The sequence below is a fragment of the Electrona antarctica genome, assembly GCF_951216825.1.
Source record: "Electrona antarctica genome assembly, chromosome: 4".
NCBI lineage: Eukaryota > Metazoa > Chordata > Actinopteri > Myctophiformes > Myctophidae > Electrona > Electrona antarctica.
The window spans coordinates 20,400,851-20,427,492 of record NC_136809.1 but is presented as its reverse complement, the minus strand read 5'-3'; the positions used below and the strand labels follow the sequence as shown (position 1 = coordinate 20,427,492).

The 26,642-nt window shown below is 42.0% G+C and overlaps 2 protein-coding genes across 3 annotated transcripts; both read right to left on the bottom strand.

Annotated features, from left to right (window-relative positions):
• Positions 1–4,240: 4,240 nt before the first annotated feature.
• Positions 4,241–10,318, bottom strand: LOC306921938 (hsp90 co-chaperone Cdc37-like; the record flags this gene model as incomplete). The annotated part of the gene is made up of 8 exons (XM_079499281.1): positions 4,241–4,656; positions 5,278–5,349; positions 6,468–6,650; positions 7,627–7,749; positions 8,115–8,230; positions 8,418–8,523; positions 9,188–9,484; positions 10,202–10,318. The coding sequence occupies 8 exons, from the start codon at positions 10,316–10,318 to the stop codon at positions 4,507–4,509; spliced, it is 1,164 nt and encodes a 387-aa protein (XP_079355407.1). The 3' UTR covers positions 4,241–4,506.
• A 330-nt stretch (positions 10,319–10,648) lies between these two features.
• LOC306921118 (uncharacterized protein) lies at positions 10,649–16,383 on the bottom strand. Of its 2 annotated transcripts, none has more exons than XM_079498231.1 (5): positions 16,163–16,383; positions 15,406–15,669; positions 14,789–15,121; positions 12,495–12,749; positions 10,649–12,014 (listed from the first exon to the last, which is right to left on the bottom strand). In XM_079498231.1, exons 1-5 carry the CDS (start codon positions 16,269–16,271, stop codon positions 11,851–11,853), a joined length of 1,125 nt encoding a protein of 374 aa, XP_079354357.1. In that variant the 5' UTR covers positions 16,272–16,383; the 3' UTR covers positions 10,649–11,850. The 2 variants fall into 2 exon arrangements, with proteins under 2 accessions (XP_079354357.1, XP_079354358.1); XM_079498232.1 differs by having other exon boundaries at positions 16,166–16,383.
• Between the last annotated feature and the right edge of the window lie 10,259 nt (positions 16,384–26,642).

Below are 26,642 nucleotides of genomic sequence, written 5' to 3'. Positions count from 1 at the left end.
TCTGATTGACTCGTTCTGGGCCGCAGGGCGGAGTGTTCCGGAACCCAGGCAGCAGAGCAGGTGGAGAGCCAGGACCGGAGCAGGTCAAAGGTCACTACAAGGTGTAACCGGGGTCAGACCGGTCACAACCGGTCCCCATTTGGATCTGACCGAGCCAAGTGCCTCGCACTCCGTCAAGCTCAGGATTCGGACTGGCAGGGACTGTGTATTATCCTGTCAAACCCCATTCATGTACTCCCTGGAAGCACCCCGATGAGTTAGTTATCGTTTTCTATGACCTGTTGGCATTCATGTGCCGGAGTTGGAAGAAGAAGCAGAACTCATTTCATGTTTTCTATCACTTGCATACAAAAACATACATGGTTTTTGTTCATTTTTCGTCTTGCTTTGGCTAAGCCAGCCAATGGCTTATACCAGTCGAAGGTCATGGTGTCAACCCCTTTTTATCCAGGTGTTTTGATTTGCTCATCCAATGTCGAGGATGATTGTTTTCATGAAATGTCCAAGCCAGAACACTGTCGCCAAATGTACAGTACACACACTAGTACTTTAAATGATCAATCCCACATCCAAACACTTGGAGTTTTCCACGGTTTGATTGCCTGGCTGGATTCGGCTTCTGCATAGGACAGACGTTATATTTGAGAGAGAGTCTGTCAAGATATTCAAAATTCCAAGTTGTGTTCGCTGAAGTCTTTGTTCTTCTTCGGCTATGGTGTACGTGTCCATTTCATGTTAGCCTCCTTGTAGAAAAAGAGAGATTGGTAGTTAGTATATAACAAAGAATTAATTCATACCTCTTTTAAATATCTAACTACTTCCCTCTTACAACTCAGTGTTGTGTGAGACACACTGTGCTTACAGCTATACAGTACCTGCTGTTTTCACCTGTAATGACATGCCCCATATATGGACGTCAGGGATACTACTACTATACTAATACTACTACTACTATACTAATACTATACTACTAAGAATACTAATGTGATCCAAATATGTTATAATGTTAAATTGTTATGTTATAAACGTAGACGATTTCTGAAAAGCAATTATACGACTTTATGTTCATATTCTTTTGTGACACAAGAGCAGCACAGAGGAGAAACGAGGAGAGAAATCTTTAAATTGGAAAAGTTAAATTGTGGTAAGTTAGAATAGATAAAATGAAGGACATGAGAGGAGCAGTGATACATGTAGTTCTAACTTCTTACAACCACATTGAATAGATCCAGAGGCTTGTAAATTGAGAGTGTCCAATTGTGAGCAGACACTGCAACACAAAAGCTCACGGATGTTATATAATTACTGTAGTAAGCAGTAAGAATTGACCTAATTCCGATGGATTCAGTTTATTGCTGTGTTTCTAACTGAGCTGGTACAGAGTGGCAGTGCGTGGTGGAGATGACTTTTACCAGGGTCACCACTAGCAGCACAAGTTGCACAACATCCACTTAATGGAAGAAACACACAACAGTCTACACAAACAAACACAACAAAGAGCTGGGATGACAAAATGACCAATGTAATGTATAGTGACACAGTGACATACTGTACTGTACATTATTATGTTCACTGAGAATTGTGGACACGCACGCGCACATGTGCACACACACACACACACACACACACACACACACACACACACACACACACACACACACACACACACACACACACACACACACACACACACACACACACACTATGGCTGCCTGCACCACCCACCTCTGAAGATAGATAAAGCAGCTTATAAAATCTAGCAACAATGCATCAAAATGCAGCTCAGCTACAGTAGATACCTGTTCTGCTCTTACAAAAATAAACCCAATACCATACCTAATTGGACATGTATTGACACACACACACACACACACACACACACACACACACACACACACACACACACACACACACACACACACACACACACACACACACACACACACACACACACACACACGCACAGCCTGCAAAGTGTAAGAACACAGCAGCACACTCACCTTGATCGCCTCAAGATCAACGACAAGATGGGCTGTGCCTTTTTTCTTGCTTTCGTTATCTCCCTCCTTTTTCTCTCTCTTCCCTCCTCTCTCTCTCTCTCTCTCTCTCTCTCTCTCTCTCTCTCTCTGCAGACTAGCAGTATGTCACAGGCAGCGGAGAGAGAGAAAAAAACACTTGGCGGCTTCATGCATATCTGTGGCTCCACCAGCCTCCCTCTATCCCTCCTCTCTCTCATCTCCCTCTCCTCCTACCACAGTGGTCTCCCCCAACCACCCCCAAAGGCTCCATGGAGAGTCCCTGGCTTCCCTCCCTCCCTTCAGCACACACTCACAGTATCTCTGTTAATCCCATATACAACAGTCATCCCTCCTCCAATCCATGGCATCCCTGCATGGCTTTATCCCTGCTATACGCCAGTTTACTTCTTCATATTGCCCCCACCTTTTACTTCTCTCAGTCAAGCATCATTTCTGTCTGTTACCCACATAAAGATCAGGCGTTTTAAGGACACTTGGTCTGCCCACCCCTTTTGTCTCTCACTCCCCAGACATACATGTTCTCTATTCCTATTGATTGTCCTTCTACGGTCATTCAAGGACATTTTGTCTGCGACATGCAGATCTAGCCTCACTCTACAGTGAAGCAGAATGTTGCGAATAGTAATGTTCATTTAGACATTAACCCCTTGATCTGAATGAGCTCTATAGTATTGATCAGGGGTCATCACCATGCAGATCTGAATGCTGGCTTGTTGTGGTGGAATTCTTTTTATCAAAATGTATTTTTGCCATGGACATACAAAATTAATGGACAATAATATTAGTCTACCAGAAACAAAGAGCCATGCCTTGAATGACATAAAGGTCTGTAATAAGTGTATAAATGGAACCAAATTGACCCGTCTCCAGCTCCACCTGTATAGCACACTGTTTCCCAAACCGGACCAATTTTTATGGGTCCCCTCTTTTTCATTTTCAACGCTTAAAAAAATATGTATTTATTTAAAAAGGTATTTAATAAATAATGATCGAATAATTATAATTATAAATACAGATTTACAATACAATGTGTCGCGCTGTGTTGTGAACTTAAATTTTTCAATGGTGAATGATAACATTCTGGTTTTCTTACCGCTTGTTCAGGGATTTATGACCAATTTATGATTTAAGATTTATGTGGCTGCAAAAGGAATCCACCACAGGCCACTACTGTAAATTGAACCCAGCTAAACCCAACTAAAAGTGTGCTCAGTAGAGCGCAAATCTCCACCAGGTAGCATTATGCAGTATGTATATGCATTGAAATGTATATACCTATACTGAAAACAGCAGCACAGCATGCGATTAGTCTCTACTGTCTTCCTCCTTCTCTCTCATACACATTGTCTACTGCTTTCCATCTTTCTCTCAGATTTCTGTCATTCAAATGTCTCTGTAGACAACAGAAGCATCACGTACACATTATGTTACCACTGCACCACTGTTTTGCATTTTGCCCATTGTCTCTTCAGGCTCTTCAGTGAAAGATTAGAGAAAACAAAATCATTGTTGTTCAATTTTTTTATTGATACACAAAAAGCCCTGAGGGCTTGTTTCCATTGTGGTCCTATGTATTCAATTCACCAAGACATTTAAAGACATACAATAACATACAAGAAATCCTCAACACTAGGCAACAACCATATACTGCATGTACACATTGTACAGGAAACAATGGGGGGATGTCAAGCTTAGAAGACTTTTCTTGGATGTGTTCCAAATAGTGTCTTGGAATCAAGGTCTTTGCCTGGAGCACTGACATAATGTATAATACTCTCCTGCAAAAGAGGATCTGGAGGTAATGATGATAAGTAAATATTTAGAGTTGTTCTGTAGAATTTCAGTGCAGTGACATTTTGTCAAGAGGTGCCTTTGAAACTAGAACCTTTGGGATGACAGGTCGTAATGCCATAATTGAACTGGTGAAAAATCGAGATTGTTCAAAAAAGAATTACATTGCTTTATCGGCACATAATATCCGCGTTTGTGAGTGAGTGAGATCCTCCCCCCTCAAAGTGACTTTCATGAGCCATCCATATCAATTGATTGTGTCCTATAGGGTCACTGATATGAAAATATGTTTTGGCTGAAATTACAGTTGAGAGGGGCCCCAGCCAAATTAGGAGTAGTTTAATATCACTAGGCCTATAATTAAATGTACTTGAAATGATTACTACAGAGCAAAAACTGAGTGACTAATCTGATAGTATTTCAATATCACCACTAATTATCATGTAACATTACATTTAGACACTTTAGAGTAATTTAAACTCAAATACAAATGGACCCTTACGTATGGCAGTGGTCTTCAAAGCGTGGTCCAACCAGGGACCATCAGGGTTCCAAATGGTCCCTTCTAGGTCTGCAACTATGAGAGTTATGGAGGTCCTTGAAATTAAAAGGTTCGAGAACAAAATGAACACTGAGGATTTTGCGGCGTAGTCGTTCCACTGGTGACATTTCCTTTTCATTCGACTATTCCTTCCTGTTCTCCTTCTTCGGCACCCTCCTCGTCCTCATCCTTGTCATCACCATCTTCAACTTCATCGTCATCCCTTCCTGAGTCAGGGACCCAGAGTCCAGAGTCAATGCACCTCATCAGGTGAAATTTTCCCTCCTTTGAAGAGAACTCAAGTTAGACAGCAGGTTCCAGGCTCAGAAATAATTATGTTTTATGCTGCCCAAGCCCCTTTTTGACGTGGGTCCTACAATACTCTCTAATGACAATGTTTTATTTTATTGTCTGGGTCAGCGATAAATGTAAACATGCATAATGTGTCATATTGGCTAATGCAATTTCTAAAATTGCAAGAGGCTGCCATTTTTGTTCTTTGGTTGTTTGTTGTGAAAGGAAACATATGCTTCCAGTATTCCAGTTCTACTGTAACAAATCAATCTGCAAGGTGTAGAAAATCAATGGTATTATTTAAGGAGAAATTAGTCACGTGTCACAATTCAAATTGCAAGGCTTGTTAAAAAAATATATACTGGAAAAAGAAAGTGAGAGATACACACAGAGAGACACAGACACGCACGCACGCACGCACGCACGCACACACACACACACACACACACACACACACACACACACACACACACACACACACACACACACACACACACACACACACACACACACACACACACACACACACACACACACACACACACACACACACACACACACACACACACACACACACACACACACACACACACACACCCCAAAGTCACTTACCATGATGTCTAGTTTGCTCATCGCCTCCTGCAGCATCTCCATGTTTTTCTCATCAAAACCCCTCTGCATTTCCTATGAACACAGTGACATCAGCCTGCAAGCTAGCCTAGTACAGCAACTCACAGGTGCAGACAACATGGTACTTCCACACAGCTGTGCGCTTGTGGCTCAGACTGTGGATCAGGAGGTAGAGCAGGTTATCCAATGATCTGTGGGTCGGAGGTTGGAATCCTGACTGGCCCTTTTTGAAACCAGCTCCTCGCCACCCCCCCTACACACTTCCACTCGGTTTGAGCATAGATTTATAAATAATAGAGACGGCACAGGAATTCCCCTCCCATCCGGTGCTGTCTCTATTATTTATATATCTATGCTCAAACCGAGTGGAAGTGTGTAGGGCGAGTGGCGAGGAGCTGGTTTCAAAAAGGGGGATTCTGTCAACATACCAAAGTGTCCTTGGGCAAGACACTGAACCCTACATTGCCTCCAATGAGTCGGTCGGTGCTAGCTTGCCACCATTGGTGTGGGAAGTAAGGACGTTGGTGTCGACTGTTCCCCGCCGCTTCACCTTCCAATGAATGAACCATTGTAAAGCGCTTTGAGCACTTGGAAAAGCACTATAAAATGCGATTAATTACATGCCCTGGTAATAAGTATATAGGTTGCGACCTTTGTATAATAGGCCGACTAACATTTATTTAAAATGTCATGGTGTTACCTCTATTAGTGGATGCCAATGTCCATACCTTACTACTCATAATAAAAATAACAATTCCTTTTGAGTATTTTCTGTCAGTATATTTGCACATACGTGGACTTTTTCCTCTGTATTTAACACACATCCTAATTATTAATAGGGCAATGGGCACTATTGATACAGTACAGTGTCTGGGGAGCGGTTATAGGGGTCAAGTGTCTTGTCCAGTAGGCCGTGGCCAGGGGGCAAAACCATTCATTGGAGTGTCTGCCACTGATCTCTGCGAATGCGGAAAAGCACAGACTGTTGAACACATCATCGATGAATGCCCAATCTTCAAGTCACCACATGGAGTCAGCGGCCTAATTGAACTGGACGATGATACCACTTCTTGGCTGATGTCCAAATTGCCTGTGTAGCCCTACACGAACGAACAAACGAGGGGAAATGTTTCTGCAGTGAACTCGGACAGAATGTATTCCTGATTAATTACCTCAGGGAGTGATTGGTAGACCTCAACAGGGTCTAGGCCACCTGGTCCCAGCCTCCTCTGCCTCTCCTCCTCCTCGTACTCCCTCATAGCATTCTCCATGCGGATCTGAGCACAGCTGCGGACACGCTCCTTCAATGAGTCAAGCTCATTATTGAATGCATCCTGGTAAGGTTTGTCTGCAGTCTGAAGTGAAGTGCATGCACATACATACACACACACACACACACACACACACACACACACACACACACACACACACACACACACACACACACACACACACACACACACACACACACACACAAACACACACACAAACACACACACACACACACACACACACACACACACACACACACACACACACACACACACACACACACACACAGAGAGGTTGATTTCTTTAACTGGCATTGTATTGATTTACATTAATTCACTCCATTTGCCTTTACTGTGTGCCCAGTGGTAAATGGTAGCTAGCTAGCTGGGCTACACTGAGATGCCTGGTCACAAAAGCAGCGTGACTTGGCGATAAAACAAGTTTAGTAACTTTATACTGTACTAATGAATACAGCAACAGCGTCAAGTGGCCAATCTGAGGGCAGATGTGTTCCTCTATTAGTCTATTAGAACCATCAGAGTGGGACACTGACTGTTTGCATCTCTCTTACCCTCCTGTTGCTGGGAATGGCTTATGGCAATGAATGTGACAAATAAATGATCCGAAAATGTGAATGTGAATATTTCATATCAAACTATTAATTTGGTGATGCCACTTTCATACAGGCTGATGCTCTTATTGAAAGTGCCATCACATAATATTTGTGTCCTGTGCGGATGTACAGTATGACACAAATAGCAGTTAGGCTGCCTAAAATGTATGTGAATACAAAATAAACACACCCATTGTGTAAGGATCTAAATGAGAAGTCACCAAATCTGTGGCCGATAACTTGGAAAGTGTCCGACCGGCCAATTGGCCAAGCTTCGCTAACTAAATTGTATAAAGCATATGAGAGATCTATCAATATCACTTCCTGGTATATTTATGTCTGCTCGGAATGAAGTTGGTCAAACATAAATATACCAGGAAGTGATATAACAGACACATTACAAATACATACACAAAGACACACTAAACTAAAACACCTTCACAGACCTTAATCTTGGAGAAGAACTGTCGAAAGCAACCTCGTGGGTCGACCTCCAGCGCCCGAGCCATCTCCAAGATGAACTGCATCACTATAGTCTGATGAGCCACCTGTTCCATCAATGCGTGTTTCTGCGACACACACACACACACACACACACACACACACACACACACACACACACACACACACACACACACACACACACACTGATGTCAGAGGAAACCATTAAGGCACCAACCTGCACATCGGCAATTAGGGGTTCCGAGTCTTGCTCAAGGACACTTCGACACTAACTCTGGGGGAGCCCGGAATCGAACTGGGAACCTCACGGTTTCCATCCAGCTGCTCTACCAGCCCTGAGCCGCCACTGTAGATATCCTTTTTGATTTATATTTGTTTCTAGGAAGTTTTAGTTTTAATGTAAATTTTGACTATTTATTTCAATCAATCAATCAATCAATCAATCAATCAATCAATCAATCAATCAACTCACCTCCTCCACCTCCAAGTCAATGCACATGACGCCAAGATAATTAGCAGTCTCCTCACACACCAGGTGTGAATTATCCTCCAGGTACTTCTGACTGTCATCCCAGCGCCGCATCATGCCTGACACGCGCACACACACACACACACACACACACACACACACACACACACACACACACACACACACACACACACACACACACACACACACACACACACACACAGAAACCTTTGTATAGGCATCAACATTTTCCTTTAAAGACAAAGGAGAGGAGGTACATACTACATAGTGACCAAGAACACCCACCAAAGTGCTTGATTTGCTTCTCATACTTGTCCACAAAGGTCTTGTGTTTCTCCTCCTTCTCCTCCTCTGTCTCCTCCATTGCCGTTGGCTTGCTATTCACTACACTCTAGAAAGCAGAATACGGTTGACAAAATGAAGATATGTGTTAGATAATATCTAGTTTGTCATACGATTGTGTCACTCGCTGAAAATGACCGATTTCTTGTCTTCTTCAGTGACCCTGTCATATGACAATAAATATAAATGTTTAGGTTGGCACTTGGCAGCATGATCCCCAGCATGCATTGCATGATGAGTGGAGCTCAGTTACTAACCCCCCACCCAGATCACCATACACCAAACCATATACCTATAGGCCTACTTAATAATCTCTAAACTCAACCATAACCGCCAATTCAGGCAATGCATCATGGGAATTGAATAATCGTCAGTTTGGTCTTATAAGTTTTGCTCGAATTGTGGCTTGCTCTCAGCCACGAGTCAGAAGCCCTAGCTAAAACCTACCCATGGAGCTACAAAAAAGTAAAAAACAAACAAAAAAAGGAAAGAAAAAGCTAGAGCTCATAGCTTTAGCCTAAAGCCCAAACCACATCAAAAGGTTGAGATGGGACAACCACACCAATGCAACTCGTTGAGTTGCAATGAGTTGCATTGGTGTGGTTGACCTTAAAACGGTTTTGTAGCCAAGGAGTCCCTACCATTGTGGTGTGGGCTTTAACCTTGCTTTGTGACTTTTGTTCATAGTGCTACTCAGTGAGATTTTCCCTCACCTTGCTGAAGCCCTCTTTACTGAGCGTGTCAACATTCCATGGCAGTTTCTTCTTTTCTCTCTCGTATTCTTGCAACATTTTGACAAACTTCTTTTCATCCCTCCTCATTTTCTTTAACTTTGTCTGCAGTTCGTTTAGTTCAGCTTTGCTTTCATCTTCTTGTCCCTCCTTTATTCCTTCGACTTGGAGAGCTCCAAGTCGTCCCTGTGCTTCCTCTATGAACCGTTTACACTCTTCCAAGTTACGTTCCAAATCTTCACCTCTCTGCTGAAACTCTGCCATTCGCTCCAAACGGGCCTGTGTGGGGATCACAGAGATAAATAACAGGCCAATGTGAAAAGGGTGGGATTTATGATCAGCCTAGTAGGAATGTGCGTGAATGTCACGTACTGTATATTGCATGCTACGTTAATGATTTGAGGCCTTTTGTTGAAAACGGGCCAACTTTGGAAGCCAATGTTAGCCAATTAGGATGGAATATGAAATATCGGACAGATCCGTCTTGAGCACATGTTTAGTTTAGTTTAGTTTTTTTGATCATCTTCACAGTAACAATACAACTTATTTGTCAACACACGGTTACAATAACAAAAAAACTGGAGGTGATCAAAAGGAATAGGCTGAAGCTGAAAGCTTATAAATGCCTATCCTACGAACAACAAAATAAAAGATTCTCATGTGGTTACAGCAATTGAAGGAATTACAATAAACAATCCAAACAATTTACTACCATTGTCAAGAAGATTCACAACCATTGACGAGAACCAACACCATACCCATCCCACCCCCGTGTCACCAGTCAGAAATTCAAAATGTACTTGAGTAAAAGTAGGCTACAAAAGTATTGGTATAAAAAATGTACCTAAAGTACAATAAGTAGAAAGTACTGAATGCAGAATGTCCCATTTCACATGTAGCCTGTGTTGTAATAATAATACAAATCTACAAAGTAATTAGTAACTAAAGTGTTCAGATAAAAGTGTTATAGCCTATATATAAAAGTGTCTTGACTACCCGATGTCTCATCCTGAACAAGCTGGCTGTGTCCACGTTGGGATGGGTCACATCTTCATCGTCTGAGACGTAGATGTGATCCCAGGCGCTGTAATCAATACCGGTGCTGATCGACATCCTCTCACTCCTGCTGTGCGTCCAGAATCAACCGTACAAGCGAAAGGAGCTGTTGTTTGAGAGACAAGCCTTACTTAAATGCCGGAAATGTTAAGGCTAGAGAAGACACAAATCCTCTTAGGCCGACTGACAACAAGCTGTTCATTTTAATCTCCCTTACTTGCTAGTGCAAGGTATTAAATGCAGGTTGCTACAGTCTGAGCCCATTAACGTCACAATTTGATGTTTAATTTGTTGAATAAGTATAGAGGGTATACGCATGCACAAAGTGAGTGCATGACAAAGTGAGTTTAACATTGTTTAATGCAATCAGATTCAGAATTTTACCACTCAGTATTCCCGCATAACTTCTGGGTATGATGATGATGTCACACGCATACCCATTACCCTCTATAATTAAATACTTACTTTTACCTCTTCATATTTTTAAACATCGTTAAACCGAATAAGCTATCTTGTCAGAAGGTAATTGTGCATTTTAGTCACTGGTGACATACTGATATATTTTAATACATGCCAGTCACATACAGGCCAGTCACAACACTTTACAAAGCAGATATAAAACCAAATTCTCATTGTTATAAAATGCCTAAAGAAAGACTTTTAAATAGTGTATTTAAAGTTCACGAATAAAAGCAATAAAAAGTCAATCTCGTATTAATCCTAAAATAAACATAGATAAGAGCAGCATGAGGCAGTTATGGCTTCAGTGTAAATATGCATTGCAGTACACTCATTGATATATACTGACCCATGGACCATGGTATCATGATTGTATGACCATTACACCCTGTCATTGTTGACTAGAGTTAATGCCATTTACTATCTTATCTTGCACTTTGCAAGTTGCTCACTCAAGTGTGAGCTGTCAATAAGTGTAGCCTATTGTGGGGTCCGGATTCCACTCTGTCATACTGTCCACTTTCCAGGTAACTGAATCGTTACTTTGCCAATATGTCACAATGTAGCCTGTATTTCCCAGTTGACTGGACAGTTATTAAAATGAGAGTAAATGACAGAGGCATACCACATGAAAATGTAGTATTTAACCACTTAAACCCTATATGATTGAGCAGAGTCCCTCAGGGCTCTATGCTAATATATTTTCTGTTTCCGCTCTACATTATATCTTAGCAGAAAATAACATATCTACAATCTATCTTGTCTATGCTATTGTCTGGTAAGGTTTTCACTCAGAATATTGATCCTTGGGTTTAAGTGGTTAAATGTGACAATTTACTTGTCAAGTGAGAAATCACAGCATGATTGAAAGGAATGAAGATCTGATGATCTCTCTTCTTTATGACATGGGTTTGTAGGAGAGGTCATGTGTCCGAGCTAATCTTGCCAACAGCTGGGAAGGCCAATGGGCCGACCGGGCCCGATCCCTGCCCGCGAATCCTTGCCCAAAACTTGAGGCATATGTCATCCAGTAGTTTTTGTCGAACAATTACTGTAATGTCCCCTCCCCACACCGGTCCTGAGAGATACATCTGCATACATCTGTTTGTCTATTATTCCAATAGGTTGTACTACAGCACGTCGTGGTTACTCCTGCGAAAGGGGAGCATGTCTCTCAGCGTGTAGCGGCCCATATGAGTGCGTCTGTAGTGGGATGAGTAGACAATCCCAAAGACGACCATTAGAACCACCACAACCACTGCTGCCAGGCCGGCGACAATGGGCAGGAGGTCAACTGCAACAAGAAGAAACAAAGAAAAATGATTAAGAACAAAGGGAGTCTACCAACGCGCCTCAAGCCTAAAACGGCTGGTCCGGTGCATCACAGGAACAAGGACACTTGATGCAGAAGGAGGAGAGGACACTGGAGCAGCACGGACATTTTAAACCTTTTATTTAGGTGCTAGTATACAAACGACTAACGTTTCGACCTAAAAGGTCTTGACTCTGATGAAGACCTTTTAGGTCGAAACGTTAGTTGTTTGTATACTAGCACCTAAATAAAAGGCTTAAAATGTCCGTGCTGCTCCAGTGTCCTCTCCTCCTTCTGCAACAAAAATGATTGTTAAGTCATCAGAATTATGCAGTAAATCCTCAAGTTCAAGTTTAAATTAATGCTGTGTTTCTTTTCTTAAGTCGCTCCCTTTGCAGTCAACAACAAAACCTTGAGGTTTAAGCTACCTTATCTGTGGTGTCAGGTATAAGTTCAACTTACCTTTGACATTGACATAAAAAACCACAGTGATGTTTCCAGCGATGTTACTGGCAACACACGTGTACTCGCCACCATGGTCAAAGGTTATGTGGTCAACTGTTGGACAACAGGAAGTCCTGTTCAAGTTGGAGACAGCTGGATGCGATGTCCAAGTGTAGGCAGTGGATGGGTTACTCTTGGCTGAGCAGTTAAGATGCAGGTGGTCTCCTGCTGTGATGGTGATGTTATGCCTTAGTACCTCTCTCTGAGGTTTATCTGGGGGGAATACAGGTATGTGAGACAAAAACTGACAAAGTTGCAAAAAAAACAACAACTGAGAAACAATGTCCAGAGAATAAATGCTAACAAAAGGAAAAATGAAAAGCAAAAGAAGAAAGAAAAGGCCATGTTGCAATTGGGTGTGTGCTTTCAAGCATCAGGTTTACTGCAGGTAGATGTCATAGTTGAATTAAGCTCTTACAATCTGTGTACAGCAGTTCTTTAAAGCTACAATAACCACTTTTGACCACAAGAGAGCAGCAAATAACCTATTCATTGAAGCACTTAAAGGACAACTTTTGTTTTTTTCAACCACGGTTCATGTTTTAGGTTGTTATTAGAGAAAGTAAAAGATGAGTGTTAATTGTTTTTCATGTGCTGCTTTCTTTCATTTTAGCGATTTTAGCCATTTTTGATGGGGGGGGGGGGGGGGGGGGGGCATTCGAACAAGTGGCTAAATATGTATTTTATTACAGCAATTTCTTTATTATTATTAACTCCTACTAGACCCCAGGAAACTTCATCTTCATCATTCTACTGAATGTGAAGGGGTAGCTACTAGGGGGATACCATACTGTGTCATAGGCTCTTCACCAAAAATAGCAGATCAACAACCTCACAGAATGTTCTCCTATTTATAACATGCCCAGAATAGGGAAATATCCAAGAACAGCATGGTCATTGGCCTCCCTGTACAACATTTAGTTGTTGAATTACACATTATCGTTAACAATTTACTAAAGATGGACAAATCACAATGCCATATGAGATTGGTTAAATTACGAATGAGGAAGGCAAATTAAACTAATATCATTGCAACCCCATGCCAGAACGGGTGTGGGCTTCCTCCCACTATACAGGATATCTCTATTAGATTTGGTCTGATTTGGTCAAAATAAGTTAAATGCAGGTAGTAGTGGTGTAAAGTAACTATAGCCTACATTTATCATATGTGCTTAAGTACAATTATGAAATATTTGTTTTACTTTACTTGAGTATTTCCAATTTTATGTAGGCTACTTTTACTTCTACTCCACTACATCTCAGAGGCAAATATTGTACTTTAATTCAACTACAATTATTTGAAAACTTTAGTTACTAGTTAACTTGTAGACTTTGATTATTACAAAACATACATTAACCACTTCAGTACTATATACATTTTGGCCGTTTGAAAATAGCCGATATACAAGTTTGTGATGCGACATATTGTGAGCTTGTAAATCTGCTATTTTTCAAAAGATTTCTTCACGTTTTAAAGAATGTATACAGGACCAGGCGGGTGGCGTAGCTGTCTAAGCACCTTGGCTGGTAATCCAGTCTGGCAGTGTGCCGTGGGTTCGACTCCCGATCCCGACTGCCTTTACTGCATGTCACCCCCCGCATCTCTCTCCCCACCTCCTGTCAGCCTATTTTCATCTATCAATAAAAAGGCGAAAGCCAAAAAAAATATCTCTAAAGAATGAAAACTTGTGAAATGGGAAATTCTGCATAATGAGTACTTTCTACTTTTGGTACTTTAAATACATTTTGATACCAATACTTTTGTACTTTTACTGAAGTAAATTTAGTTTCCCTGACTTTTAATTGTAGAATCAACCTGGGGACCACTGTTGTGTTGGGTGGGGATATGGGCTAAGATTAGTGCTTTTGTAACACTTGCTATGCATCTCATGTGTATACATCCCACTGTTCTCCACCAATGGTCCATTGACTACTAATAATTTAGTAATAATAATGAGTGACTCAACCAGACAATACGGTGCACTTTCCCCCTCTTGAGATTCTAACTCCCTTTTTCTGTTGAATATCTTGACCTCCAACTTTACAGTAAACGACTAGCCTACATGGACAGTCATCATAGGTCAACAGGTCATTCAGTTCACTGTTAGAAGGAATTTGTTTTTAAATCAAAATATCCTACATTACTAAATGCATGGTCAGAGACCACATGCAATACATTCACAGACCACCAGTGGTCCACCTGTTGAAAACCCCTGATTTAAAATAATCTCCATCTAAAAGGTCAGACTCACAGTAGACGTTGGCTGTGAGGTGGTTTGAATTCACCACAGGAGGAGGCTGGGGTCCGTCTGGTCCAAGGTCCAGCTTGGCTTCACACCAGTACACGGCCCCATCGTCTTCTATACTGGAGGTGACGTTCAAAAAGAAGGTCTCACTCACTGGTGTCTTCTGAACTCTGTTACTGGACTGTGGAGGAGCCAGTGCTTTCTGCCCTCTGTAGAAGGTCACAGTGAGGTTCTCAACAGGAGCGACATCCTGGACCTGACACTGCAGGCTGTACTGCTGAGCCTCAAGCTCTGGTCCAATGTGGTTTACATAACTGATGGACACACTGTCTGGAGGCTCTGGGACACACGCACGCACGCACGCGCGCACACACACACACGCACACACACACACACACACACACACACACACACACACACACACACACACACACACACACACACACACACACACACACACACACACACACACACGCACACACACACACACACAGATTTATAAAACAGAAACCTGGAGGGCAAGTTGTAGATTTTGCAAACAGCCATGTGACTTACAATTATATTCCTTCAACTGCATTCAAGCTATTGTAAGATAGCACTGTTAAAATAATGTGATCGCTTACTGTATGCAATTACACGCAGCTGACTTAAACACTCAGAACTGTCCTCCTCATAGCATAAGGGGTCTGGATCCCAGTCATACATGATGTCCATTTTCCAAGTAGCTGAATTGTCACTTTTTGCCACACTGCCATTCCTTATTTCCCAATTGACTGTACAGTTAATGCAACTCTGGCTTGGCCTGCAGATGGCAGATACGTTGGGGTCATTAATCCTCACTATAAGCCTGGGTGGGTCAATCACTGTATGACCACTGCATCCTGAATCTGTGAGGGAGACAACGTGTAGAGAACAGTGGGTTAAATAAGGCGGAGAGAGTGAGCATGCGTGCGTGAGTGTGTGTGTTCTTCAAGTCAAGTCAGATCAACTTAGATGGCTAGTTAGAGATCACATTCATGTAATAATAATAATAATAATAATAATAATAATAATAATAATAATAAACAAAGTTTTTGTTATACCCTTAGTCTTTTCTATTATTATTGGCCTACAAGTTTTATTTCTCTTTGGCAGATTTTATGTGTGATTAAACCTAAACATTATATTTCTAAAATATTTAAAGCCAGTCTACAGTAAAGGCTAGGGACAATGTAACATGCATGCCAAAATAACAAATGAAATACATGGAATTAAGGAATTTCAAGGAGCAGGAGCACCAGTGACATTATAGGTACTATAGGGTTATCTTAATAGACCTAACTTAATAGTTGAGTAAAGTTGAAAAGAGATTCAGTTGCCAAACTTGCCATGCACACTTACCACCACCAGCAGAATCAGATGCTGCAGATCCACGACTGAAGTGAAGTGAAATAGACTGCATTAATAAAACGACAAAAAGTACATGGTGACAAATGAATATAATTTCCATTTCTAGCTCGAGCCAATAATGTCTCTCAGAACCGTCCGCTAACTGTGAGAGTGGTGCGTGAGCCGCGTGAGTGAAATATAGCAAGCTCGGCGTCCGACCGGCGATGAAAGTGAAAGAAGACCGGCCGCATCTCTCTGTTCTGTTCCCCCCCGAGGAGGCGGGCCGGGGCTCGAGGGTTGAGGAAGGGCAGGTACTTCCCGGAAAAGGCCTATAACACTCTTGCACGTTTCAGATAAATAGGCTGCAGTGCTCAGCCTGCTACTGTGTGTTGTAACTAGCCTAATCATCCCTGCTTGAGTAGGCCTATTGTGAGTGACTCACTGACTCACTGCCATGAGTCAGACAGTGAGATTTTGACTTTTTATCTTCAATTCTCAGTTGCGAGAGAGAGGTCAGATTAAGACCTAACCTACGGCTACTACACTATAAAAAACAATTCATTAAACAAACAAAAAAACAAAAAAAAAATATATGTTTTAATATATAATTTTTATCCCACAATTTTGTAAGCCATTTTTTCACCCAGTGTCAATTATCTAATGTAATCCTTGGCTCTACACTCCCTCCGCCAACCTGGGGAGAGCAACGCACTGACCTCATGCTTCCTTCAATGCATGAGCGTCCAAGCCACTTCGTTTCACCTGGGGGGAGTTTCCCCGGCCGGACATAGCGCGTGGAAGGAACACGTTATTCCAACCAGTTCCTTTCCCTTCCATCAGGCGCCCCGGCTGGCCAGGGAGAGGCAGTTTTAGAGACCAGCCAGGACTACTGCATGTTTTTTGTGAGGGTACCTACCCTAGGGGACGCGGGAAGAACATGCAAACTACACAGAGGAAGGCCCTTTTGCAAACCCCATCTAGGGTATGGGCACTGGAGGAGGGAACACGCCCCCAGCGCCAGAGCAGAATAACATTATCAATCAATCAATCAATCAATCAATCAAAATCATATAAGCTTGCTACTGAGGTGTAGCTAACTGTAGACCACCCCCCCACACACACGCACACACAGGCTCACACACACACACACACACACACACACACACACACACACACACACACACACACACACACTCACTCACTCACTCACTCACTCACTCACACACTCACACACTCACACACACACACACACACACACACACACACACACACACACACACACACACACACACACACACACACACACACACACACACACACACACACAGACTTCCTCTTGCATGACTTCCTGATGATGTTTATCACTTGATGTTCAGGAATCCCTCGCCTCCCATAGAGCCTGATAACGGAAAAGATGACGGTGACGCTATTTGCATTCACTCCTGCCTTCTGCCACACATTTATTTTCTTCATCATCGACATAGTTTTATCTGTCATAAATCTAATGCTATAGTGCTGGAAGAATAGGCCGGCAGTAGCTCAACATTGGACATTGAACATTGGTTCAAACCAAGCTCCTCTTAATAGTTAGGGTGGTTTAAATGTTGAGGACAAATTCTGTGTATGCTCAACCTGATCTGTTTTCACCTTAAATCCTTACACTTTTTTCTTTCCTCAGCATAACCCCCCACTCTCCGATTCCTTTTCTCACTTGCTCTTTCAATGTCAAGAGCTCCTTATCAGAGAGGAAACATTCCAGCTATTTCCACTCCCATGCCTGGTGTGAGCAAAAACAGCAGCACACTCTAAAAAGGCAGCATCATACTACAAGATCCTATGTTCAAGCTAACAGCCTGTCAAGCAACACCAACCCCAGGGGACGGCAACCTTTTTGACATTGCTGACATGTTTTTATTTTCTTAGTCAGCGTGCCATATCAACATTACACCCCACCAAAAGAAAATATTTCTTACAGACTTCCCTTCTTTTGAAATATCTTCTTAGGCCCAAACCACACCAGTTGCAACTCCTTGCAACAAAACAAACTACACCAATGCAATCATTGATGTGGTTTGAGCTCTACACATCAGGACATTGTAATGAAGTTTGAATGAATGTAGAATTATGTTCAGGATGTAATTTGCATACATATGTGAGGGCTGAGGGGACTTCATTTAATTGACTACATATTTCTTTATATATATTTTATTATTTTAATTTTATCTCTCTCACACACACTTATGCCAGTGTGCCAGTGATGAACTCCCCTGTGCCAATGTTGGCGCCTATGGTTGTCTATACCCCTGTACTAATTAGCCTCGGTCCCAGTCTTACTCATCTGCTACTAATAAGCCCAAAGCTTAAATTAACAGCTTCTGCCTTATATATCTTATATTTCCATTCTGCACTTGGATTAGCTCCTACTGATAGAAGCTGGCCGATAATCAGGGAGGCATCATCCTATCCTGCAATGCGGAACTGGCCCCTGTAAAAAATCAGAGCCTATCACCATAAATAGGGCCGTGCAGAGAGCACTGAGGGGGGCCAGGGGCAGGTGCCCAAACCCCAGAAAAGGGCACATGTGTGCGCGCACAGCCGGGGTGTGCGCACTTATCCGATATACCAAAGGACCGACATGCTGGCGGACATGTGTTAAGGTTTGCGGACGTGCGCTGCTCCGTGCTTGCGGTTAGTTTAAGGTTTGAGATAGGTTGTCGTTGTGTTGGGGTGGTCATTTTGTGGGGGTCCCTTGTGCCATGCACATCACACCAGAAATGTAAGATGTTCCACAATGACTTGTCACTGAATGGTAAAATAAGCCATAAGCTGTTAGGCAGGCAGGCCATACTTTTATTTGTATTTTTTATTTTTTGTTTGGGGAGGGGTTGAGGGAGCACTTTGAAACAAAAGGGCAGAAGCCCCCCCTCTGCACGTGCCTGACCATCAATGCTCCCCCGAACTGTTTGATTAGTAGCCTACTTGTTTATATGATGTTTTTGCATAGAATTGTATATTTGTCTGTCAATAAATGTTTGAATGACTTTATTACACAGGACCCCAATGGAAACAAGCCATATAGTGCTTTCTTGGGTTCAATCCTTTTAGTATTGTATTTGTATAAAACTGTACTCAATCAATCAATCAACTCCTGTGGTGTTCCCAAGGGATCCATTTTACGTTATATGCTTAAACCTCGGTTAACCATTAACATCCCTAACTGCATTTCCTCACTTACAGAATTTCTTCAAGTTAAACCATTGAGGTAATGGTAGAAGCCATGCCTATTTGCAATGATTGATGTTCTTCCTTTATCTACTGGTGATTCTTAATCAACATGTCAAAACTCTCACCATTAATGTTTCTACCGCTCAGTGCCATATAAGCAAATTCACATTCAGAATCAGAACACACCACACACATTGCTTTCTCTTGTGTGTGCATGGTTTTATTTCAGTGCTGAAAAGGACTTACAGTTGTGACACATTCAGTAATACTAGAAGAAAACACAGCATTTAGTACATTTAGTAGTAGTAATGGTCTGATTATTAGTTTAAAAAGGTATTAAAAGTTACAGTTGTATAACTGTTGATTGAGAAAACAATGTTGCACATTAAGCTATAATCAATCATCTGGGGACACCCACAAATCATTGGGGGACCCCCAGTTTGTGAACCATTGCTCTAAGCACTAGTAAGCAGTACCTACGTGAAGTCGATAGATGTGGACATGATGGTCATTTGTGGCTTCCTGAAACATGGGGGGTTTCCCAGCTGCTGACAACTTTCATTTCCTCCTTCAGTCTCTCTGTGAACTGGTGTTATAAGGTTATTACTAAATGGTAAATGGTGCATTTATATAGCGCCTTTATCCAAGGCGCTTTACATAGATTGTGCATTACATTCACCCATTCACACACACATTCATACACCGATTGCGGCGGAAGCATGAACTATAGTATTTTTTCTCCTCAAAAATCGAGAAAAACAACATGCTATAGCCTTCCGTCCGAAACCATGAACTATAGTCGTTTTTCATGATTTTGGAGGATTTAAAAACAAATGAAAATCATGAAAAAATGACATGCTATAGTTTATGGTTTCGGAAGACATACTATAGTCTGTTGTTTTTCTTGATTTTGGAGGATTTAAAAAAGAATCATAAAAAAACGACATGCTATAGTTCATGGTTTCGGAAGAGGTCTGTCTGTCTGTCTGTCTGTCTGTCTGTCTGTCTGTCTGTCTGTCTGTCTGTCTGTCTGTCTGTCTGTCTGTCTGTCTGTCTGTCTGTCTGTCTAGGCTAGGTCTAGGCTTGACGTGCAACCTGGACTAGACATCTATATGACATAATATCTATGACATCATATCTCAGAGGTCTCAGGCCGATCAGAGCCCCGCTTGCGGCCGGTCTCACCACGCAAAGAAAAAAAAATCACACTCGCGTGAAGTGAGGGGTGCTCTTATCATCATACATCTACATTCCCTGCTCAGCCAATCAAATCATTGCTATGGGGTGCTATGGGGAGGAGACCCCGGGGAAGACCAAGGATGGACTCACTGGCCTCGGAACGTCTCGGGATCCCCCAGGAGGAAGTCACTGATGTTGCTCTGGAGAGTGAAGTCTGGTGCTCTCTGTTGGAGCTGTTGCCCCCGCGACCCGACTACGGATAAGCGGTTGAAGATGGATAGATGGATGGATAAAAAGTCCCGTTGGGGAAAAAGTCTGTAACCCGTGTCTCGTTAGAAACTAGATGATCAAGGATGCATGGACTAGATAAGCAGAATATTCTAGATTTTCGTTGAGGGAGATGGTTGCTGTTTGTACAACAGAATGTAAGAGCCTTTATAGCTAGGCGGGAAATAACTGTTTTCAATACATGATAGTTCAGTTGGTGATGAAAGCATGAAATTTGGCACAGATGACCTTCATATGACCCTAATCGATAATCAACCTCGGGCCACGCAGAATTCCAATTTTTTCAAGGTGGCCCTCCAGTTTTAAAAATGGCTGCAACTGTACATACGTTTTTGGACTATATGACTTTGCTGGGGCTGTAAATATTTTATTTCCCCTCAATTTGATATAAGAGAATATGTTCTGGAGGTATTTCTACCAAGTACAATTAAAAAATATATATTAGGTTCCAATATGGTGGCATTTTTTCAAATATGGCTGCCGGTATATTGCATAAATGTACTGTTCATGGTTAATGCACAGTTGGTGATATAAACATTTGGCACAGATCACTTTTATGCCACCCTAATTCATAATCAACATTGGGCCACGCAGAATTCCTACATTTTTCAAGATGGCTGACAGGTTTTCAAAATCTGCCCAGCCCAATTGACAATTTTTTAATATTGTATAGTGTCATTGCACTACCAGGGCACACTGGTTGACACTATAGCTATGAGACTCAGCATGGGGTTCAATGCTAGCTATTAATTAATATTTTTTCTAGTTTCCTAAATGTTGTTTAGGTTGCCCCAAATTAAACTTAAACAGCCGCACCTGAATTGACAGGATGTGCCAGTGCGGGAGAGCCGAGCCAAGGAAGACGGGGCTTTAGTCTTTCGGACGGTGTACAGATCACACAGGAATTAAATAGCATTGGATGAATGATCGGACTGGGGGTAGGATAGTCATGTTATTATCTGAGCCCAGTTGTATCCCATACTGTAAAGTGTATCTTTTTTTTTCATTGGTGGTAAAAGGATAAACCCTTGGCCTACAAAATTGCAATGGACACACAGGCAGAAATGCCATCATGTTCATCACAGGAAAACAGTACATCTAGTACAACCAATTGGAATTTGTGCTGTTTGTGCCAGCATTCTACAGTTGAGAAGCTAGTTGATGCCACTAGCAGTGGTTATGTGACATTGGCTACCAATATTCCCCAGTTTTACATACTGAATTGCATGCCAATAATGTTTGACCCCAAGCGACTTGATGACGGTGATGGAATTCAGTTGACACTTGAGAGGAACAAAGCCACATACCATGAGTCATGTCAACTGAAGTTTAAAGCATCATAATTGGAAAGAAAAAGGAAGTCCAAGTCATCAGAAGAGAAGTGTGAAGTACCTTCTGCTAAGTTCACTCGCAGCAGCCTTAATAAGACTTCTGCAGAAGCTGATTCAGAATGTAACCAGACAGATGGTGCACGAAGCGATGTCTCTCCCAATGACTACCAAGCTGCAGAGAATTGCCCAAAACCTGCTGGACGATAACCTTCTGGCAAAGCTCAGTGTTGGAGACGTAGTTTCCCAAGAGTACAAGTACCATAAAATATGTTTAACAAGAGTGTACAACAGAGAAAGAGCTAGGCTTAGCTCACAAAATAAAGACTCCAATGAAGCAAAACAAAAGCAAGAAGCATATTGTCGTATATTACAGAGCCACATTACGATGAAATATATAATATATATATAATGTTGTATAATGTCATATACTGTTTATGCAGGACAAACCTGCACTGACTGAGTTTCTGCATGTGAGCTCTGAGAGGCTTGATATTAGCTGGCCCACAGCCACATTCCAAGAAGGGCCTGTAGTGATCAATTGAAAAGGTCTGCTATGAAATTGTAAAGGCTATTGTATTGGGCCGTGGATACCATTGTGTTAATAATCTATAGAAGTGACCATCTACTTAGTATGCAGTGGTCTACGAAGGAAGCAGACATTTGGGGACGCACATGCACGTGCGTACACACATACAAGGGCTTTGGGGTGCACACCCTACATGCACTATTTGGGATAATTATAAAGAGGGTCTCAAATGTGCGGAGATCCAGAATCCAGTGAGAATCCACAGAATCCAGTCAGAGAGGTCAGTCGAGAATCCAGTCAGTCAGAGTGAGATCTATAGCCAGGTTCCAGATGAGATCAGGGGACAGCTATGATGGGACTGCTCCAGGATGGCTCTGGAGGGACTGATCATGAATTTGGTAACTAAGCTTTGTCCTTAATAAAATGATACAGAAATAAGGACATGCCTGGCCTCTCCAATCATTTATGCAACAGGGTAAAAAGTGCTTCCGGGACACTCAATATACGACAAATAATGGCAAGACACTACAATATGCTTATGCTTTAGCTGAACTTGAAATATTCATCAGGGTATAAACATCTTCAATCCGAAGGATCTTGCTATTTCAGATTGCTGGACTTGTATAACATGTACAGAAATCGTCTTGAGAAAATGAATGTTGATGCTTCTTCTGTAAATCGTACAAGACTGAAAGAGCAAATTTGTGCACGCATACCAGAGCTTGAGCCATACAACAAGGGGAAAGAAATCTGGTTTGCCTACAAGCAAAGTGTTGGAACTGCTCTTGCCACAGCATTTGATGCACAGACTGTTGTGAAAACTTTGACTGATTGATTGATTGAAGAATTTATTAACAGTTTGCAGAATTACAGTACATTTCAAGCACAAACTCAATACAAAGGCTGTTAACTGTGAGTGGACGACCCAATTAAGCATTACACTTGTTTCCAATAGGGTCCACCATGTTCAAATCATCAAAACATTTAGAGACGTACAAATAGACACTTCTATAGACAGAACAGGAATTCATCATAAAGGAGGTAAAAAGGGAAAAGAAATATATACAGTGAGGGGAAAAAGGGGGGGGCGGTGGGGGGGATTCAGATTTTACGGGGGCCAGTTTCGAATTGCAGCCATCCGTAGGTGCCCTTTGAGAGCGGTTTTGAAGGAGTCAAGGGATTCGCATGTCTTAATGACAGTTGGTAGGGTGTTCCACATTTTGGTGGCATAGGAGCAAAAATAATTTAGTCCCTTGTTTGTGCCGAATCTGGGTTGTACATGGTTCGTTGCACTCCCTCTGGTGTTGTGGGTGTGGACTTCGTTAACATTAAGGAAGTATCTAGACAGGTACATGGGTATCTTGGTGGTGTATCGAATCTTGTGGACCAGACCCATTGCAAGATGCTGTACTCTGTCGTCGACCCTAAGCCATTCCAGCCTGTCGAAGTGGGCAGGGGTGAGGTGGGTTCGGGGGGCTAGATCAAGTAGGAGCCTGACCAGTTTGTATTGGGAAGTCTGGAGCCTGGTTTTAAGGGCCTTTGAGGTGCTGTGGTACCAGGAGGTGCATGCATAGTCAAAGAAACCCTGTACAAGGGCTCCTGTTAAGGTCTTCAAGGTGTTTTTGTTGACCAGTGAGGAGATCCTGTAGAGGAATCTTGTTCTATGGTTGACTTTTTTGATTACGTTGGTGGCCATTTTATCACCGGAAAGATTAGCCTCCAGGATGGAACCTAGGTAGGTAATTTCATCTTTACGTGTGATAACATTGTCACCCACTCTAACCAAGAAGCCATTTGCCTTGCTGAGATTACTAATAGAGCCAAAGAGAATGGATTCAGTTTTTCCCAGGTGTAAAGATAGTTTGTTATCAGCGAGCCAGGTGCAGATTCTACCGAGTTCAGAGCTGAGGGCATTTTCAACCTGCAGTTTGTCCCTGTCCGAGACCAGCAGTGCTGAGTCATCTGCGAACAGGAACAAGTTGCAGTCACAAGCTGAAGTCATGTCGTTTACATATATTAGGAACAGTAGAGGTCCTAGTATGCTTCCTTGTGGAACGCCACAGCTCACTGGGAGGGGGGGGGGCAGTGTTCCGTTCACTTCCACCATCTGTTCTCTCCCCTCCAGGTAGGATTGCATCCAGCTCACTGATGTGCTATCGAAACCAATTGCTTTTAGCTTGTTAACCAGTATGGAGTGGTTCACGGTGTCAAAAGCCTTTTGGAGGTCCAGCATGACCATGCCGCAGTATTTGCCAGCGTCCACCTCTTGTTTGATGTGGTCGCTCAAATAGAGAAGGCATGTGTCAGTGGAGTGGGATGTTCTGAAGCCAGATTGGAACTCGTACAATAATTTATTAGTGGCAAGATACTTTTCTTTTTTTTTCAATTTACGTTTTATTGAATTTTAATCAAACATAACGACTGACAATTGACAATACATACAACCAAAAACAAAACAAGACAATATACGTACAATACACACAATACACACAAGGGGAGATGTCTGCCTCTCTTCTCATCGATGATCATTCAGAATCATAATACATAAGTACTATACAAAATCAGGCTTATACCAGCTTATGGTAGAAACATGCGCAATCCATCTAAACCAGTTATCTGTGAAGACTTCAATCTGACCTCTGAAGCTGAATGTAATTCTCTCCATAATATATATACTATAGATTAAATCAATCCATTCATTTATAGTTGGTATTACATTTGTAAGCCACTTTTTTGTTAAGGCTTTTTTGGATGCCACCAGCAATACCCTTAATAGATACTGATCCTGCTTTACAAATTGAAGTCCCTCCAGATCTGCAAGATACATGGTTTTAAAATCAAAAGGAATGTCAACACCAAAAACTGCTTCCAGGACACTGTGGACACTTCTCCAAAATGGAACCACAGAAGGGCAACTCCAGAACACATGAAAATGACCTGCCAATGTTTCCCCACAGAGTCTCCAACAGTCCGACTGATACGTGTAATGTCTTTTCTGGGCTGGAGTGCAAAAGAAACGACTCACATTTTTCCAGCTGAATTCTCTCCACGTGGGGGAACTACTCATTTTCCACTGATGTTTACATATTCTTTCCCATTCTTCTGCTGATATAGTAAGGTTGCCCTCTGCTTCCCATCTTGCTTTAATATTCAGAGTATTATCTCCTTTCATGTTTTGAAGCACTACATATAAATTTGAAACTATCTTTTGATAAGTAGAGCCTGCATACGCATTTTGGAAAATCTTAATGATCTCTACTCCTGTTGCATCCTCTCTTCTTAATAGCTTTCTATTTATAAAGTCTCTGATTTGTAGGTACCTAAAAAGGTCCTGATTCTGTAAATTAAATTTGTCTTTCAGGTCCTGGAAGCTCATCACATTACCCTGTTTTAAAAGAGTACAATATGCAGAGAGGCCATTCCCAATCCAACCTCTAAACCTCATGTCATGTGTACTAGGTCTGAAGTCTGAATCATATGCAAACCATTTGAGAATTCCAATTTTGTCCTTCAGTTTATACCTCCTAATTATTTCACACCACACCTTCAATGAACCTGTTATCATCACATTCTGAGGATCCGACAAGTGTTTGACCAAGGATGGGTCTCCCACCAACATGTTAATAGGTAGACCCCTTCCCATTGAACCCTCTATATCTTTCCATCTTGATTTGTAACTTGGCTTACACCATCCAATCAATGGTCGGATTTGAGCTGCTCTATAATAATCTCTCAAACATGGAAGGGCCAATCCCCCTCTTTCCTTTGGTAGTTGTAATGTCTTGAGCCTCACTCTAGGTTTTTTCCCTGCCCAAATAAATCTGGATATAACTTTATCCCAGTCAGAGAAGAACTGTTCTGGTTTTGAGATAGGGACTGACAAAAACAAATATAAAAGCCTTGGTAATACATTCATTTTTACAGATTCTATGCGTGAACTCAG